At 51.5% G+C, this 18,645-nt stretch overlaps 1 protein-coding gene and 1 long non-coding RNA gene across 2 annotated transcripts; one reads left to right on the plus strand and one right to left on the minus strand.

Annotated features, from left to right (window-relative positions):
* The first annotated feature begins 5,393 nt into the window (after positions 1–5,393).
* Positions 5,394–6,999, plus strand: LOC142923419 (uncharacterized). Its single transcript, XM_076064512.1, has 2 exons — positions 5,394–5,460; positions 6,166–6,999. Exons 1-2 carry the CDS (start codon positions 5,427–5,429, stop codon positions 6,948–6,950), a joined length of 819 nt encoding a protein of 272 aa, XP_075920627.1. The 5' UTR covers positions 5,394–5,426; the 3' UTR covers positions 6,951–6,999.
* Positions 7,000–14,026: 7,027 nt separating this feature from the next.
* LOC142923426 (uncharacterized) lies at positions 14,027–18,386 on the minus strand. Its single transcript, XR_012940759.1, has 2 exons — positions 17,996–18,386; positions 14,027–15,515 (listed from the first exon to the last, which is right to left on the minus strand). It is a non-coding gene; the product is annotated as an uncharacterized LOC142923426 (long non-coding RNA).
* Positions 18,387–18,645: the final 259 nt, after the last annotated feature.

The raw sequence follows: 18,645 nt of genomic DNA on the forward strand, positions 1-18,645 counted from the left end.
GTACACCGGTAGAGGTGGTTAACATCTCCTCGCCACTGCGGCGCCCAGTGTTAGACCAAAAGACAACGCCAAAAAGTGAAGAGTACAAGGACAATGCAAATATTATTCATAATATTCCGAGCGGTGGTTGCTACGCTGCCCGTGATTGCTGTGTTGGGGCAGCAGTGGGTGGGCGCCGAGGATGAGCCGTACCCTTGGCACTGCCAGGTAGAAGGCGGTACAGCAGCAAAGTGTGTGGACTAATCTCCATCTGTTCCATCTCACTCCCTTCTACCCGTGGGTGGGTGTCTAGGAGGAGCCTTACCTCTGGCTCTGCCCCCTCCCCCATACCCCCTCCCCCCCCCGCTCCAACCCCGCTCCCCCGACAGTTACGCGCAACCAAATTCACAACCAATGCGGTCCTCTGACCAACCCCGCACTGCCACGATCGTCCTCTCGCTCGGAGGGAGGGGGGGGTCATTCAGGGTAAGCGACGTTCACTCCGAGTCCCCGCGGGACAGCGCTACGATGGGGGGAGGGGGAGAGCGTCCCTCCAACAATGAAGAGATAAGACCGCCACACCTCGCCCTGCAGAAGAATTCAGAAATTTTGGCGCAACATTGTGCGGCATTGCACAATGTCTCCCAATCGTCGTGGGTGCCCTCGAGCCAAATCCACCCCGGTGACCAATGTGGTCCCTGTGTTTGTCTGACCCCCCGTTGTGTGCCCCCCCCCGCCCTACCCCCCCATCTCTCTACTATAAGAAGCCCTGACGTCTACGCTGCTCCACCCTCCGCTTGAATTGCCAACTAATTTTTAGCCTTTTTTGTGTTGTTAACCTTCGCCGGCTTATATTTTCAAACTTTCGCAAGAGTTTTTTTTTTATCTGTGTTTAAAGTTATTTTAGCTTTGCCATCCGAAATAAATTAATACTGATCACCAACATTTGTCGTCAACTTAAACGCCGTGGCCTCGTCTCTCTCTCTGCGAATGATGGAGGCGCTGCTGGCTGTGTGGATGGTGGGGTTGGTGGGTCTGCACAGAACTCAGGGCTACCCTGGTGGAGCTCCATCATCTTCCTGCACCAACATGGTTCCACATCACAACCCCAACACACTGACTGGCACACCCTACTCCATCGTCACCAACAGCAGCACCTTCACCTCTGGCACCAAGGTTAAAGGTGAGTGAATGATCAACCCCCTCCGCTCGTCCATTCGTTCACCCGTATCGAAGACTCAGTCGACCAGACTATGTACAAAAACAAAGATCCCCCCATATAGCCCATAACAGACTGTTGGAGCAAGTGCTGTTAACACACGAGGGGGTAGGTGGCCAGCACTACGCCCGGTTGCCTTTGTTTACCTAGTGGCAATGCTTACACATCGCACTAGGTACTAATTTGAGTTCTAGATTTCAAGCTTTCGTGACTGCAAGGATTCATACTCTTTGTTTTTTTTCGGTAAAGTTACGTAGGTAAAATAAAATAAATAAAAACAACTAAATTAAATCACGACTTTTCGGAGGCAACACAAGCTTCCATCTTCAGGTTGGCTATCACTGGTGACAAGGGGAACCTATAGGGGTACCCTCATTTTTGTAGAAGGTACCATTCCAGGTAAAGTAAGTGTTGGTGAGGCAGTGCCTAACCAGCGCAGTGCTCATTTGAGGTTGAGTCGATCCAGGGAAAGCTCAGGATCGGTTCAGATAATCGTCACTGGTGTTGGCCGTGAGCGGGAATCTAACTAGGCACTACCGCTCGACATAGATAAACACACACGCACATAGACACACTCACATTCACGCACATACACACATACAAGAAATGGAGAGTGACTACAGCCAAATTACAAGGGTGGCAGTTCTTGTAGAACTGGTTAAACAAAGAGGGAGTGGGGTGATAATACTTCCGGAGTGACGAACACAACCCTCTTTCTTTGTCGAGCGCCGGTTTTGCCCAACACGGAGGTTTCCCAGGAGCGTAACCTTCCTCCCGCGTCCAGCGAGGCCTTGCCTGTGCCCTGCGCCTCTCCCCGCCACCCCACTCCGATGTCCCGTTTATGGCGATACAAATCGTGATGGACGGACATTTGCAAGTAATGACGACGATAGAAACGGCCGGAGTAGAACGCGGAACGCACGTGCCGTGACATCATCGACGCGGTTGCTGAGCGGTCGACGAGGTGCTCAGAACGATACGGCGACTTATCCGACGTCCCACGGCGTGCGCGTTCGTCATAGGAGTCACGTCGTATCTCGCCGAACTTTATCGATACGTCATTAATGGGCGGGGGGGGGGGGATTATTGTTCCGCTCAACGCGTTTTTCGCCTAACATGCTATTTTTCTGGGAAAGAATGGCCGGGGGTATCCTCCACGCTGGCTGAGGGAAATTCGTCCGTGCCTCATCCTCAGCGGCAAAGGCAACTTGTCCTGCAGAGAGAGTGATAGCCGGGCGTTTGAAATGACAAAAACAAACAATTTAAAACGTTATTCCGTTTTTTATCCACATTTACGGCGGTCACGTGGATCTTTTTTTACCTCGGGGTCTTCCGTTTCTCCCCCCCTCCGCATCATTTAGAAAAATCCATTGAGATTATTTCGATTATTCTTGGTGCTATAAATGTCCTAATTATGGGGCTACATGGTTGAGCTGCGATCAGTTGTGATGACCAGGTCGCTTCTGAAGAAACAAGTTATACCTCAGCGGGGCCTTGTCTGGTAGGATGGGGATGGTTTCGTTTTATTTGTATGTGTTTGGGTGATTTGTTTATCTTTCTTGTACTTTGTGCTCCGATCATGTTTTTCTATTGTTTGTTTTTGTAACTTTATTTCCCCGTGCTCTTACTGAACATCTGTGAAAAAGAGCTTTATAGCTCACCGGATTCCTCCCTCCCTTTTGTGTGCCCGGTCACCCGCAGTCACCATCCAGGGCACCTTCAGGGGCTACCTCCTGCAAGCGCGAGAACACAACACCACGACCATCGTGGGCACATGGGACACCCCACCTGCAGGCAACACAATTCTAAAGGTGACTTCACAAACCCGGGCTCACACAGGTGACCAGCACCTGGCTCACACAGGAGGCACCTGGCTCACACAGGTGACTCAGCACCTGGCTCACACAGGAGGCACCTGGCTCACACAGGTGACTCAGCACCTGGCTCACGCAGGAGGCAACTGGTTAACACGAGTGACAAAGAGGGGGATTTGGGAAAGTAAAAAAGCGTGAATAGAAGGTTGTGATGGGGGGAGGGTTAATGAGCGAATTCTTTCAGGTTGGACAGTGGCCCATTCTAAGCACGGCTGGGGCACGTGGTCACCCTGTGTGTGGGTTCACCATTGTCGAGCCAGCCTGGGCTGTACATCTGTCAACAGAGGTGCTCCCCGTGGGCTCGTCGGGTCAATTCCAGCCTCGATAACAACGTCCATTGTCGGTTTGTTTGTGTAGAGGTGTTACGGGAGGGTGACACGCGGTTGTGTAACGGTGGCCACAAACACGTCCACTACGGCCACCACCCTGGGGGGCTGTGGGGGACGCTGTGATCCCTCCCAGCCCCACCCCTCAGTGAGGGACAGTATAAAAGGTGGGACCCGGAGAGCTGAGGGGGAGTTCGACCCAGTCAAGATGAAGAGCCAGTGAAGAATGAAGATCGACTAGCCAGACCCTGGAACTCCTTTGGCCCGCTGTCCTTTTGAGGGCCGGGCAAAGCAAGCCAGGGTGCGACACCAGAGCCGCGAGGCCCGATGTCCTTCTGAGGGCCGGACTCGTGCGGCTGGTGATCGAGACCTGCGCCGAAGCTGGGCCAGGTCAGATAGCCTCCTGAGAGAGGACCAGGATAGAGGGAACCAGGGAGCTAGCATGGGCTAAAGCTCGGGGAACGTTCCCTCTATAGAGTACGGGTGAAGCGGCCATTACCTCTTCGAGTATCAGGGTCGCTACTGTAATTGAAGTATCTGTAATAAATACGTGTTGCCTCAAATAGACAGTCTCCGACGTCAATAAGGCCACTACATTTGCGTCTCTCTCTCTCTCGCAGTGCCGTGCCCTGGCAAACGACGCGGTGACACACTCCACCGGCGCCACCAAGGCTGACCTGAGCTTCTTTTGGATCCCACCGACTACAAATCCTCCCAGCTCCGTTGTGTTTGTGTGAGTTCACCCTCACAGGGACATGCTTACGGGCACAACCCACTGGATTATTATTATTAATAACTAGGGCGCCCCTGAACAAAAGCATTTCCGGCCTTCAGCCAGGAAAGTCACAAAATTAGCATACGAACGACGCATTCACGCAAGCACCCGATGCTCCGTTTAGAAGTTGTATCCTATATTATTATATTATTCATCATAGAAAGATAGATAAAGTAGTGCGCTTCCCAACGAAATCGAACGTCTCTCCCTGCAATTTGTTAATTGTGATAGCGTATACAGGGAGAATGGGAAATTATCGCAAAACAAATGGCAAAGTCGTGTCGGTGAGGGCCAAGTCGATTCTGGGAATCAATGCCGAATCGCCTCGTTCTGCAGATCGATTATTCCAATGTAATCGAACGTCTGTCCGTGCGCCTCCGTCGTTGAAACCTACGCGCCCCCTGCATGAAAACGACGGGAAGTGCAGCGTTCATCACAGAAAAAGTTGGGCGTTTATATATAGAAGAAACATAATTGGGCACCACGGTGGCTACGACATGTTAACTCCCTCGTCTGGTGTACAGGAGGTTGTGGGTTCGATCCCGACCCTGACGCCTACTGTATATTTGGAGCTTGCGTCTCTCTTTCTCTCTCTCGCTCTCTCTCTCTCTCTCTGGTCGCATGGATATTTTTCCGGGTCCTCCGGTTTTTTCCCTCCACATTCATAATCGACATCACGTGTTTAGAGTTATTTGGCTACTGCTATAAATTTCCACGTGATAATGATAAGCCGCTACATCGTTGAACTATCATTTGTGATGGCCAGGTCGCTTCTGAAAAAGAGCTACATGGCTCAGTGGGGCTTTACACCTGGTAAATAAAATATAATAGTTTAATAGTGTATTATTGGTGTCAGGAATGCCGAGAGGAGAACCCCTATGAAGGAATAGCGTGTCACCTCTTAACGGTGTTCACACTTCCACGCGTTTCCGCTATAACACGGTTCTTCCGTTTGTGGAACGCTGATCGCACAGCGTGGAATGTGCACCATCAAAACGCGTAGCGCGGCCCCCATTATAACGCATAACGTGCCCGTTATAACGCGCTCTGTTATAACGTGGAACGCGGCCCCTCATTCAAACGCACCCGGCTCTCCGTGGCAATTACCGCAACAGGTAAGCAGCAGAATGCACGATTGTGCATGCGCGTGATTCATCACGGGTAAGTTCACACACCGTCGGGTTGTTACACGCCTGACCTGGTGTGTTCACCCCTACAGAGCGACCGTGGTAAAGACGGAACCCGAATGGCAAATGAACGTGCGGTCGGCGAAGGTCAATGCCTCAGGTGAGTCCAACAAGCGCGGTGGTGGTGAACACCTGCGACCTCGCGGACGGACAGAAGTGTCTGGCTGAGTTCCATTCCCGACTTGGGCACCTTTCTGTACTTTGAGTTCGTATCTCCTCCGGGTTCTCCGGGTTTTCTTCCCACGTCTGAAAAATAAAACCACGTGACTGGTATTGGTCAAGCATCCGTTTGCAGAAAGAAAACTACCTGCAAAATGTACCCCCCCCCCCCCCCCAACTCAAAAACAAAGATCCCCCGTGCAGCCTTAACAGATTGTTGGGGCAAGTGCTGTTAGAGAACACCTCTGGGATAAAGATCCCCCATCTAGCCTTAGAACACTGTAGTGGCAAGTGCTGTTGCACCTTGTTGTGCCACCTTGTCCTGGCGAGCCAGGGATACGGGGGCACCTCCTCGACGCCCACGTGGAGGGAGTTTCACAATGTTTGTGTGTGACCCCGCACCTCCGATTAGCACGGTTACTATGTGCGGTGCGAAAGAAGTTCAACATACATACACACCTGATCTAAGAACTGTCATGGCCTCCACAACGCTGGATCACAGGCGTGCATAGCTAGGGTAGCAGGCCTTGTAATTGGTGTATAAGGCTTAACATGCAATCATTCTCTCTCTGTTTCGTGTTTGAGAGAGAGGGGCACGATGAAATTATATTTCCGTAAACCTCCTATTCCGTTGTGTGTGTTGCAGGTTATGTAACCACAACCAAGGCACCAACTAAGACCACAACCAAGGCACCAGCTAAAACCACAACCAAGGCACCAGCTAAAACCACAACCAAGGCACCAACTAAAACCACAACCAAGGCACCAGCTAAAACCACAACCAAGGCACCAGCTAAAACCACAAACAAGGCACCAACTAAGACCACAACCAAGGCCCAAACTAAAACCACAACTAAAGCACCAGCTAAAAATACAACCAAGGCACCAGCTAAACCCACAACTAAGGCACCAGCTAAAACCACGACAAGGGAACGTGAAGAAAATGAACCTGAAGAACCAGCCAAAACCACAACCAAGGCACCAACTAAAACCACAACCAAGGCACCAGCTAAAACCACAACCAAGGCACCAGCTAAAGCCACAACCAAGGCACCAGCTAAAACCACGACAAGAGAACGAGAAGAAAATGAACCTGAACAACCAACCAAAACCACAGCCAAGCCACCAGCTAAGACCACAGCCAAGCCACCACCTAAGACCACAGCCAAGCCATCAACTAAGACCACAGCCAAGCCATCAACTAAGACCACAGCCAAGCCACCAGCTAATACCACAGCCAAGCCACCAGCTAAGACCTCAACCAAGCCACCAGCTAAGACCTCAACCAAGCCACCAGCTAATTCCACAACCAAGCCAACAACTAAGACCACAACCAAGCCAGGCAACTCTGCCGGGCGTACGGCCTTCGCCATGTCTGGGTTCTCCCTGAGCCCACTGCTCGTGGTCGTCACAGCCACGTGCTGCCGTTGATTCCACCGGCGACGTCACAGAGTTCCTTCACTGCGTGCAACGACCGGTACGAGTAATGATCTCTTGGAGGGGTGGGAGGGGGGTCAGTGGGGGCGGAGGGGCAGTAGGCAGAGAGAGTGGGCAGTGGCCGGGTTTCCTAAAGTGTCCCCGATAACATTTTTAACAATCCAGCAAAGCAACTTGTCTCTAGAAGAGCAAATTGGTTGCGAGCTGCGACGCGACAATTCGTTTGCAATGGGCAGGCGGGGCGCCTTCCACTCGAATCGAGCGTCCAGCATGACCACAAGTCCCCCAGGCTCTCTGTTCACCCTACGCTGTCTCGCTCACTCCACTCGTGACCTGAGCCTAGCGATACGCACTGGGACTGAAAAATGGTCCCAGGCATTTTTGTAAACACACACAGAGCTGGGTCCAAAAATAGCTATGCCATCCTCATTGGCAACCACTTGGGGCTGAGTCCTAAGGCTCATGGGGGGGATGGGGGGGGGGGTATGGAAGACTCTTTCAGGGCTTCCAAATATGAGGGACTTGCCAACCGAGAGCGTAAACAAGCAACGTGAGCGTATATGAGAGGTACATTTAAATTAATAAAAAACGTGTTTTTTTACTCTGACCACATTTGCAATTTCCCCACATAGACTCAGCCCCATCCGACCCTCGGAATGGACCAGCCCTATTGGGCATATGACCCCGATGGCCAGTCCGGACCAGGCCCTGGACTGCTGCCCCTATGGCCAGTGGGGACCTGGCCCTGCCTCTCCCGTTCCTCTCTGCTCCAGCTCAACGACAAAGCTCCGCCGGCACAGAAGCTTATCTGTTGTTTGTTCCCCAACTGCATCTCCTTCTCTCCTCCCCTGTCCTCTATGCTTCTCTTCCCCCTTCTTACCCCCCGCCCCCCTCCGCACCTTCCTTCTCGAACCTTCTCTTGTCCCCGATTCGCCTGGTCGCCCCGTCCCCTTGACAACTGTTGCCACGGTGGCTCGGAGATGTTAACTACCTTGCAATTACTTCTTGTATACCCAAGAGGTATACAGGAGGTAGTGGGTACGATCCCAACCCTGACGCCTATAGATTTGGAGTGTGCATATCTCCCTCACCTATGGTCGAGTGGCTTTTTCTCCAGGTCCTCTGGTTTTTCCGCTCCACGTTTAGAATCAACATTACGTTTTCAGAGTATTTGGCTACAGCTATAAATAATTCAGATATCATTTGTGATAGCCAGGTAGCTTCCAAAAATTGAGCTATATAGCTCAGTGGGCCTTACCTGGTAAAATAAGAATACATTCGATTCTCGATTATCCACATGCGGTTTATCCGATTAACCACGCACCTGAGATTTTGACATCACTTAATAACTCATAGATGATCCCTTAAGCTCATATTATTCATCTAAAAACAGTTATAAATGGTTATTCTTGGAAGTGTGTATTACAAGTCACGTGCTTAAACCAACATGTGTAGTGTCAGTGAGTCGGAGACGAGGTTTGCAGAGGCACCTTCATTATTGAACACTCACAATCTCGCCTGCACACACTCTACAGTCGCTAGCATATACACAACACTAGCCGCCTACCACCGATGGCACTGACGGAGACAGCCAAAAACTATCTAGCAGCGCGAACGGAGACGGCAGCAACGATGGTGACAAGGCGGCAGTAACGACGAGAAGATCCAATCCCAAAACCCGGAGCCTCGAGCTCCTGCTCTCGGTCCCATTTATGACTTTACCGAAAGAGCCAAAGAGTACGTTATTTATTGTTGTTTATTTGTATATTTACGCCAATTTCATGCAGTAAACAAATTTAAACACTAAAAAAGCGTACACATAGAACACCTAAAAACATGTCATACGAAAATATGCAAAAATAAGCTATTTAAAATGATGATGATGAGTGATTATCAGACGTTTTTGAAAATCCGGTGCCCCCTCTCCTCCCCCAAAGTCGCCGGATAATCGATGATCTATTGTAATTAATTTATTTTTCTTGGTGGAAAAAGCAAAAACAAAATACCTCCAGTAAATGCACGTTATGTCGTTTGTCCATGCGTGTTTTTTTAGACCTCACTGCTCGTTGTTTTCGTTTACAAGCCGTATATTTCTGGTTGAGCCATGGGGCACAGCGATTGTGATGTCATCACCGCCGTGGAAAACGTGCGTGACGTATAAAAAAGCTCTGCATGCGTGACGTAATTTGTTTGTACTCGCTGGTTACTTTTGTTAACCACATTGTTTACGATCAATGAGTTTTGAAAGGTCCTTTATATCAGAAGAGGTTTTCCCCTTTTTTTCTGGAAACAAAACAGGTGTTAAGATGTTAAAACACCAAAATGAAACCTTTTACAACGCACACTCTGATAATATATGCATTGTCTTTTAAACTGATTGGTCCACACTAGAGACAGCTTTCTTTGGAGGCTAGTCTCAAAAGGCGGTGTTAGACCTCTTGAGACGAGCAGAATGATAACGGCGATGATGTTTAGACACTGCCACACTCACCTGCTTGTCACTGAGCACTCACCACTCACTCGTCATGAGGTGCAACAGGCAGATTGCTCCGCATTCACAACTCAGCAGGCAGCACCGGTCTGATACCTGATCCTTGTCACGTGATGATGAGAATGAGCCACTTCGTTGAACTGTTATTTGTGATAGCCAGGTCGCTTCCGAAAGAGAAGCTGATGGTTCAGTGGACCTTACCTGGTAAGATAAACAAATATGTAGTTTAGTTTTATTTGTATATATGTTTAGTGATTTGTTTACATTTCCTATGCTTTGCACGACTATCGTGCTTTTATATTGTTTGTTGTAACGTTCTTACCCCGTGTCCCGACTGGACATCTGTGATCAAAGAGCTTTATAGCTCATCGGATTCCTCCTCCTGCAGTATTAATACAATATTCGTATTATGAATGCTAAACCCACCACCAAATTTGAACCTCTATCGGCCAAAAAAACCCACATTCCCAGTTGGCGCTAAAGAGGAATACCCTGCAGAAAATCCTTCGCACTGTGATCGCACTGCAGCAGCAGCTACAGCAGCTGCGGCAGTGGCTGCGGCGGTAGCTGCAAGCTGCTGCAGCACCTGTAGGTGCTCCTGCAGTAGCATCTGCAGGAGCATCTGCAAGAGCAGCAGCAGCATCTGCAGCAGCAGCATCTGCAGCAGCAGCATCTGCAGGAGCAGCAGCAGCATCTGCAGGAGCAGCAGCAGCATCTGCAGGAGCAGCAGCAGCATCTGCAGGAGCAGCAGCAGCATCTGCAGGAGCAGCAGCAGCATTAATATCGCCCCCCACCTTCCACCTCCTGCAGAAACTTCACAAGGCCCTCCTGAAAGCAGACGTCTCGAGACTCCGTGAGACTTTCCTGGTTTAAAACAAAGTGGAAATCAAGACTCTGCTCGAAGCTTTCGTGACTGCAGGAATTACTCTTTGGTTTTCTCGGTAAAGTCACGTATAAATAAGAAATATTTATACGTGACTTTACCGAAAAAAAACAAAGAGTAAAGTGGAAATCATTATACAGTCGATCGTCGATTATATCCGGGCTGCTTGCAACATGCTGCAGTTGCGGTCCTGGGCCGATCCGGTAAAACTTCTCCAAAGGCTGTGAACCCAGGTTCCAGCGATCGGCATCACCGTGTGGGCGTGACTAAAAGAAAGCAGCTACGCTTGATTTCAGTGTTAAATATCATACAGTGAGGGAAAAGTATTTGATCCCCTGCTGATTTTGTACGTTTGCCCACTGACAAATAAATGATCAGTCTATAATTTTAATGGTATGTTTATTTGAACAGTGAGAGACAGAATAACAACAACAAAATCCAGAAAAACGCATGTCAAAAATGTTACAAATATATTTGCATTTTAATTAGGAAAATAAGTATTTGACCCCTCTGCAAAACATGACTTAGTACTTGGCAATCACAGAGGTCAGACGTATCTTGTAGTTGGCCACCAGGTTTGCTCACAACTCAGGATGGATTTTGTCCCACTCCTCTTTGCAGATCTTCTCCAAGTCATTAAGGTTTCGAGGCTGACGTTTGGCAACTCGAACCTTCAGCTCCCTCCACAGATTTTCTATGGGATTAAGGTCTGGAGAGTGGCTAGGCCACTCCAGGACCTTAATGTGCTTCTTCTTGAGCCACTCCTTTGTTGCCTTGGCCGTGTGTTTTGGGTCGTTTTCATGCTGGAATACCCATCCACGACCCATTTTCAATGCCCTGGCTAAGGGAAGGAGGTTTTCACCCAAGATTTGACGGTACATGGCCCCGTCCATCGTCCCTTTGATGCGGTGAAGTTGTCCTGTCCCCTTAGCAGAAAAACACCCCCAAAGCATAATGTTTCCACCTCCATGTTTGACGGTGGGGATGGTGTTATTGGGGTCATAGGCAGCATTCCTCCTCCTCCAAACACGGTGAGTTGAGTTGATGCCAAAGAGCTCCATTTTGGTCTCATCTGACCACAACACTTTCACCCAGTTGTCCTCTGAATCATTCAGATGTTCATTGGCAAACTTCAGACGGGCATGTAAATGTGCTTTCTTGAGCAGGGGGACCTTGCGGGCGCTGCAGGATTTCAGTCCTTCACGGCGTAGTGTGTTAACAATTGTTTTCTTGGTGACTATGGTCTGAGCTGCCTTGAGATCATTGACAAGATCCTCCCGTGTAGTTCTTGGCTGATTCCTCATCTTCTTTGGTTCTTTCGGTAAAGTCACGTAGAATGAGAATAAAATAATAAATTGATAAAATAAAATAACACAATAATATTTTCACGACGTTTCGGCCACAACACAAGCGGCCTTCATCAGGTGAAGGGACGAGACTGTCTGGTAGGACAGCGCTGGAGTGAAAGAGCCACGTGCGATCCACTGCTCCCCTCTTCCGGGTCCTGGGGAGGGTTACTGCTCACCGACTCCCCCCCCTCTTCGCTGCGGCCCCTCGGGGCATGATTCTTAGCTGGCGCATAGCCACCTGGGATCAATTCACACAATCTCTGCGCACACTCACTCACACCCACTCACTCGAAATCCGACGTCGCTCCTCTCCCGTGCCACTCACCAATCGCGCGCGCGGGACTCGGGGTCGGGGGTCAGAGGGCAGGGGCGTCACTCGCACACGCGCAGCTGATTGGGGGGTCGTCTCGGAGATGTATTTAAAGGGCTGTATGAACAAACTCACTGGTACGCCGCCCGTTCACTCCACGCACACGCTAAACGAAAGGGCGTATGAGTAATCTCACGTGCCCCTGGACGAGTCCGCCGCCGCCCACCACACGCACACGCTAACCACGAGCTACACGCATGGGCGAGCGCAAACACGTGAGTAAATACACACTCGCGCACAAACACAGGTTACAACGACGCACACCAACATGCATCCGTCCCACCCTCACAGAAACCACACAAGGTTTATTGATCCCCAACAGTTTATTCTCAGCGAGTCCGAGGCTAAATTACCCGAGTCAGTTTGGGTCAGCAGGGCAGGTCTAACCTATCTCCCGATGGTCTAAGACCCGCTCTGTATCGCCTGTTTAAAATTACTCTCCTAAGACAATCTCACAATGGCCTCGATATCTCACTCTCGGGTATTCACGGTTCGACTCGTACGGAGCTGCTGGGTCGGATCCTCGCTGCACTTCGACTCGTCTCACGGACGTTCGAGTGGCTGGGAAGTCGACGGCCCCGAGCCTGGCTTGAGTACAATACGAACTCCCTCTCCCTACCTTGTTTACCCTTTTTATTGTCCTCTACATCAAAGATAAATCGGCGCTGACCCGCTGGCCTCCCGTCCAATCAGGTGGCTCGGATTTCCCGCCACTCTTCCCGGACCGGTGCTCTCTCAGACGTCCGCTTTTCACCGTCTAAAACAAGCGCATCTGTCCTACCAATCAGAGGACCGGCCCTGTTTTTTCCGTGTGTGTTGTGGGTGTTTTCTATCCACGGTGGCTCAGCAGCCCCGTCGTGACCACGTGATTACCACCCAAGTCAGGGCGCCGCGGTGCGAGTTAGCCTCGGGGGAGGTCGCCCAATTCCCTGGTCGCAGGAAACCGTGAAGCTTGGCCCCATGAGAGGGCTTCTGGGTGAAAACCTGCCGGCCACGTGACCTCCCCTCGGGGCTCTCTGTGGGGGTGTGTGTGTGTTCACGTGGGGGCTCTATGTGGGGGTGTGTGTGTTCATGTGGGGGCTCTATGTGGGGGTGTGTGTGTGTTCATGTGGGGGCTCTATGTGTGTGTGTTTGTTCATGTGGGGGCTCTATGTGGGGGGGGGGGGTGTTCATGTGGGGGCTCTATGTGGGGGTGTGTGTGTGTGTTCATGTGGGGGCTCTATGTGGGGGGGGTGTGTGTTCACGTGGGGGCTCTATGTGGGTGTGTGTGTGTGTTCACGTGGGGGCTCTATGTGGGGGGGGGGGGTGTTCATGTGGGGGCTCTACGTGGGTGTGTGTGTGTGTGTTCATGTGGGGGCTCTATGTGGGGGTGTGTGTGTGTTCATGTGGGGGCTCTATGTGGGTGTGTGTGTGTTCATGTGGGGGCTCTATGTGGGGGTTTGTGTGTGTTCATGGGGGGGGGGCTCTATGTGGGGGTGTGTGTTCATGTGGGGGCTCTATGTGTGTGTTCATGTGGGGGCTCTATGTGGGGGGGGGGGGTGTTCATGTGGGGGCTCTGTGTGTGTGTGTTCATGTGGGGGCTCTGTGTGTGTGTGTTCATGTGGGGGCTCTGTGTGTGTGTTCATGTGGGGGCTCTGTGTGTGTGTGTTCATGTGGGGGGGGGTGTTCATGTGGGGGCTCTGTGTGTGTGTTCATGTGGGGGCTCTGTGTGTGTTCATGTGCGGGCTCTGTGTGTGTGTTCATGTGGGGGCTCTATGTGTGGGTGTGTTCATGTGGGGGGTGGTGAGGGAAGAGCAGCATCGGCCCCGTCGCTCGGAGGTGGCGGCGTCGTGGCCACGCCTCCGACGGAGAGGGGCGGGGGGGGGGCGAAATTGATCGCCTGGTTAAGGCACACCTGGTCACGTGACCCGTAAGCATTCACAATCCCCACCACAGATAGACACGCTCCGGATTTTCTATATTAAAAAAAAAACTATATAAAACGAAACAATTTTATTTTAAAAGTTAAGGCCCGACTAAGCTGCTATACAGCTTTTTTTTCAAAAGCGGCCTGGCCATCGCAAATGATAGGTCAACGAAGTGGAGAATGGTCTTCAGCGGAAATGTCGAGTTGTGGCAGCCAAATCCTCCAGACGCGTGGTGACGTCGACTCGAGATGTGGAGGGGGAAGCCACGTGGCCACGGGGAGAGAGAGACACGCAAAGTCAAAATCTACAGCAGCAGCAGCAGCAGGCGTCGTCAGGCTCGGAATCGAACCCACGACCTCCTGCGTACCAGGCGAGGTTGTCAACATCTCATCACGCAAATACACAGCAGGCGTCGTCAGGCTCGGGATCGAACCCACGACCTCCTGCGTACCAAGCGAGGTATTCAACATCTCGTCACACAAATATACAGCAAGCGTCGAGAGAACCTCTGTGAGCCAGGTGCTGGGTCACCTGTGTGAGCTACGTGCTGGGTCACCTGTGGGAGCTACGTGCTGGGTCACCAGTGTGACCCAGGTGCTGGGTCACCTGTGTGAGCTACGTGCTGAGTCACCTGTGTGAGCCAGGTGCTGGGTCACCTGTGTGAGCCAGGTGCTGAGTCACCTGTGTGAGCTACGTGCTGAGTCACCTGTGTGAGCCAGGTGCTGAGTCACCTGTGTGAGCTACGTGCTGAGTCACCTGTGTGAGCTACGTGCTGGGTCACCTGTGTGAGCTACGTGCTGAGTCACCTGTGTGAGCCAGGTGCTGAGTCACCTGTGTGAGCCAGGTGCTGAGTCACCTGTGTGAGCCAGGTGCTGGGTCACCTGTGTGAGCTACGTTCTGAGTCACCTGTGTGAGCCAGGTGCTGGGTCACCTGTGTGAGCCAGGTGCTGAGTCACCTGTGTGAGCTACGTTCTGAGTCACCTGTGTGAGCCAGGTGCTGGGTCACCTGTGTGAGCCAGGTGCTGGGTCACCTGTGTGAGCCAGGTGCTGAGTCACCTGTGTGAGCTACGTTCTGAGTCACCTGTGTGAGCCAGGTGCTGGGTCACCTGTGTGAGCCAGGTGCTGGGTCACCTGTGTGAGCTACGTGCTGAGTCACCTGTGTGAGCTACGTTCTGAGTCACCTGTGTGAGCCAGGTGCTGGGTCACCTGTGTGAGCCAGGTGCTGAGTCACCTGTGTGAGCTACGTTCTGAGTCAACTGTGTGAGCCAGGTGCTGGGTCACCTGTGTGAGCCAGGTGCTGGGTCACCTGTGTGAGCTACGTGCTGAGTCACCTGTGTGAGCTACGTTCTGAGTCACCTGTGTGAGCCAGGTGCTGGGTCACCTGTGTGAGCCAGGTGCTGGGTCACCTGTGTGAGCCACGTGCTGAGTCACCGGTATTAACTGTTGTCTGCAACATCATGGGACCTCCTTTGTGGGGTGTCCCATGTGCCCACGATGGTCGTGGTGTCGGGATCTCGCGCTTGCAGGAAGTAGCCCTTGAAGGTGCCCCTGGATGGTGACTGCGGACAGACACAAGGAGGCGACAATTTGCGACTTCGTGAGACGCTCGCTGCCCCCACCCTAGCTCGACTGCCGCGCTTCTAGCGGGTTTCATGACACGAGCAGCGGCCGGGATGACTCCACAGTAAAAGTGGACAAACGGGTTCGTTTTAAATTCCCCGCGATTTTAAGCCCAGCGCTCTCTTGAATTTGAGATGTAGAGGGCTCTTAAGGACAAGTCGGCTTCGCCACTGGATGCTACACGCAGACATTCTTCTGAGTCAGCGCGTGGCTCTATCAGAACTCCGCCATTTCTTTGTTCATAATCAATTGCAAAAGTCCGTCCGTCACAGCTTTGCCTTTCCTAAATGGTTCGTCAGGGGGGTAACACACAAAGCACTGCGGTATTAAAATTCAACAGTACCGGCACCAGATTTCGGTACAGTACATATCAACCACCCCCCCAGCTCCATAGGAAATGTGCTAAATATAGACAGTCTCGACTTATGAACACCCGCACTTGCGAACTAGCTTCCATGAAATATATTTATTTTGACATTGACCTAACACGTGAACTCGCACTTGAAAACTGAACCGCGAGAACGATTTTGTTCAGCGGAGCGATGTTCCGCGAGATGTAATGAGTCGGCCTTGGACTAGGAGTGTTTGTGCGTGTGTGTGTGTGCCCGCGCGCACATGTGTGTGTAAGCAGTGTGTATGGGGAGCGGTAGTGTAGTGGTTAACGTGCTGCGCTCACGGCCAACACCAGTGATTATTATTTCAACTGGTCCTGGGCCTCCCCTAGGTCGACTCGGCCTCAAATGAATAGCCGGTGTGGTGTGTAGTCAACATCGCCACTGGGGAGACAAAGGCGGTCGGGCGTGGTGCTAGCCACCCACTCCCTCGTGTACCGTTCCGGCCTGCATAGATGCTCGTTAACAGCATTTGCCCCTACAGTCTGTTAAGGCTATATGGGGGATCTTTTTGTGCACGTGCCCCATGGCCTTAACGTGCACATAGCATGGCACATGCGCCATGGTAACGTCACCACCACTTAGTGGCGAATGCGGTTGTTGCCCCGTGTGTGTGTGTGTGCCCCATGTGTGTGTGTGTGCCCCGTGTGTGTGTGCCCCGTGTGTGTGTGTGTGCCCCATGTGTGTGTGTGTGCCCCATGTGTGTGTGTGTGTGTGCCCCGTGTGTGTGTGTGTGTGTGCCCCGTGTGTGTGTGTGCCCCGTGTGTGTGTGTGTGTGTGCCCCGTGTGTGTGTCTGTGTGTGCCCCATGTGTGTGTGTGTGCCCCATGTGTGTGTGTGCCCCATGTGTGTGTGTGTGTGCCCCATGTGTGTGTGTGTGCCCCGTGTGTGTGTGTGTGTGTGCCCCGTGTGTGTGTGTGTGTGCCCCGTGTGTGTGTGTGTGCCCCGTGTGTGTGTGTGCCCCGTGTGTGTGTGTGTGCCCCGTGTGTGTGTGTGCCCCATGTGTGTGTGTGTGCCCCGTGTGTGCCCCATGTGTGTGTGTGTGCCCCATGTGTGCCCCATGTGTGTGTGTGCCCCGTGTGTGTGTGTGTGCCCCGTGTGTGTGTCTGTGTGTGCCCCGTGTGTGTGTGTGTGCCCCATGTGTGTGTGTGCCCCATGTGTGTGTGTGTGTGCCCCATGTGTGTGTGTGTGCCCCGTGTGTGCCCCGTGTGTGTGTGTGTCCCCATGTGTGTGTGCCCCGTGTGTGTGTACCCCGTGTGTGCCCCGTGTGTGTGTCCCCCATGTGTGTGTGTGCCCCGTGTGTGTGTGCCCCATGTGTGTGTGCCCCATGTGTGTGTGTGCCCCATGTGTGTGTGTGCCCCATGTGTGTGTGTGCCCCATGTGTGTGTGCCCCATGTGTGTGTGCCCCATGTGTGTGTGTGTGTGCCCCATGTGTGTGTGCCCCATGTGTGTGTGCCCCATGTGTGTGTGCCCCGTGTGTGCCCCGTGTGTGAGTACAATTTTGGGGACTCATTTCGCCCTTTCCGACAAGCAAGTCAGCATCAGGACTCAAGGTAAGTCAAAAACGGATTTTTTAAACATGTTACTTTATTTTGTGTGTTATTTACTGTACAGTCTTTTTATTTACAGTGTTCAATGGAAATGTAGAATATTTCTTCTAGTTTATGAATTTAACTGCTTCCCTTTTTTTGTTGAATTGTAGCACATTACATAGCACTGCCCGTATGGGCATTTAAATACGGTAGATTATTATGTTCTGACTTGCGAACCGTTCGACTTACGAACGGGCCTCAGGAACGAGGAATCCGCACATGCCATTAGCACGGATGGCTACGTACAGTCTGAAAGATGCTCAACGTACGTACAATCAACGAGCGTAGGGAGTTGTCGAGGTGGTGGTTGGGGGGGGTCATTAATTTTTAACCTTGGTATGCCGGTCAGTGTGTTGGTGCGGTGCTGTGGGAACATATCGGTGCAGGCAGTTGATGGCGTTGCATCAGGGTAGCCCTGAGCTCCGTGCAGACTCACCGACCCCACCATCTACACCGCCAAGCAGCGCCTCCATCATTCCCAGAGAGAGACGAGGCCATGGGTCAGCATTAATTTATTTCGGATGGTAAAACTAAAAAAAAATATGAACAAAATAATGAAGTCTGGGGATGAATTTGAAAATATTAGCTGGCAAAGGTTAACACAAAACCAAAAAAATAATAATAATTAGCTTGCTGCTTAAAAACATGGTTTAAATTTTCGAATTGTTGGTGTTTGCGAATGTTCTGCGCGCACACAGCGAGTGGAGCAGCAGAGGCGCTTTGAGCCGGAACTGCGTGGGCAAGAGGGCTTCTTATAATCGATAGATGCGGGGAGGGGGGCCACAGCGAGGAGTGGATAAAAAATTGCGCAATGGATATTTTGCAATTTTTTGAATTCTGCTAAAGCGCATGGCGTGACGAGAAGCCACTTCCTTGAGCAATCATTCGTCATGTCCAGGTAGCTTCTTAAAAATAGCTATGTATTTGGCTCAGTGAGCTTTTACCTGGTAAAAATACAAATTGCAGTTGCTTTCCTACTACTACTAAACGCGTGTTTCTAAACGTGGAGAACAAAAAAAACCGGAGGTCACGGAAGAAAAATCCACACAAGCACGGGGAGGGGGAGGGACAGACATGCAAACTACA

The sequence above is a fragment of the Petromyzon marinus genome, unplaced genomic scaffold, assembly GCF_048934315.1.
Source record: "Petromyzon marinus isolate PM22_M1 ecotype Great Lakes invasive population unplaced genomic scaffold, UKy_Petmar_22M1.pri1.0 PM_Scaffold_5, whole genome shotgun sequence".
Classification (NCBI taxonomy): Eukaryota; Metazoa; Chordata; class Hyperoartia; order Petromyzontiformes; family Petromyzontidae; genus Petromyzon; species Petromyzon marinus.

Coding starts and splice junctions, on each gene's coding strand:
- LOC142923419 (XM_076064512.1), top strand. CDS start 5,427: ATGAACGTGCGGTCGGCGAAGGTCAATGCCTCAG. Junction 5,461..6,165: donor GGCGAAGGTCAATGCCTCAG/GTGAGTCCAACA, acceptor TGTGTGTTGCAG/GTTATGTAACCACAACCAAG.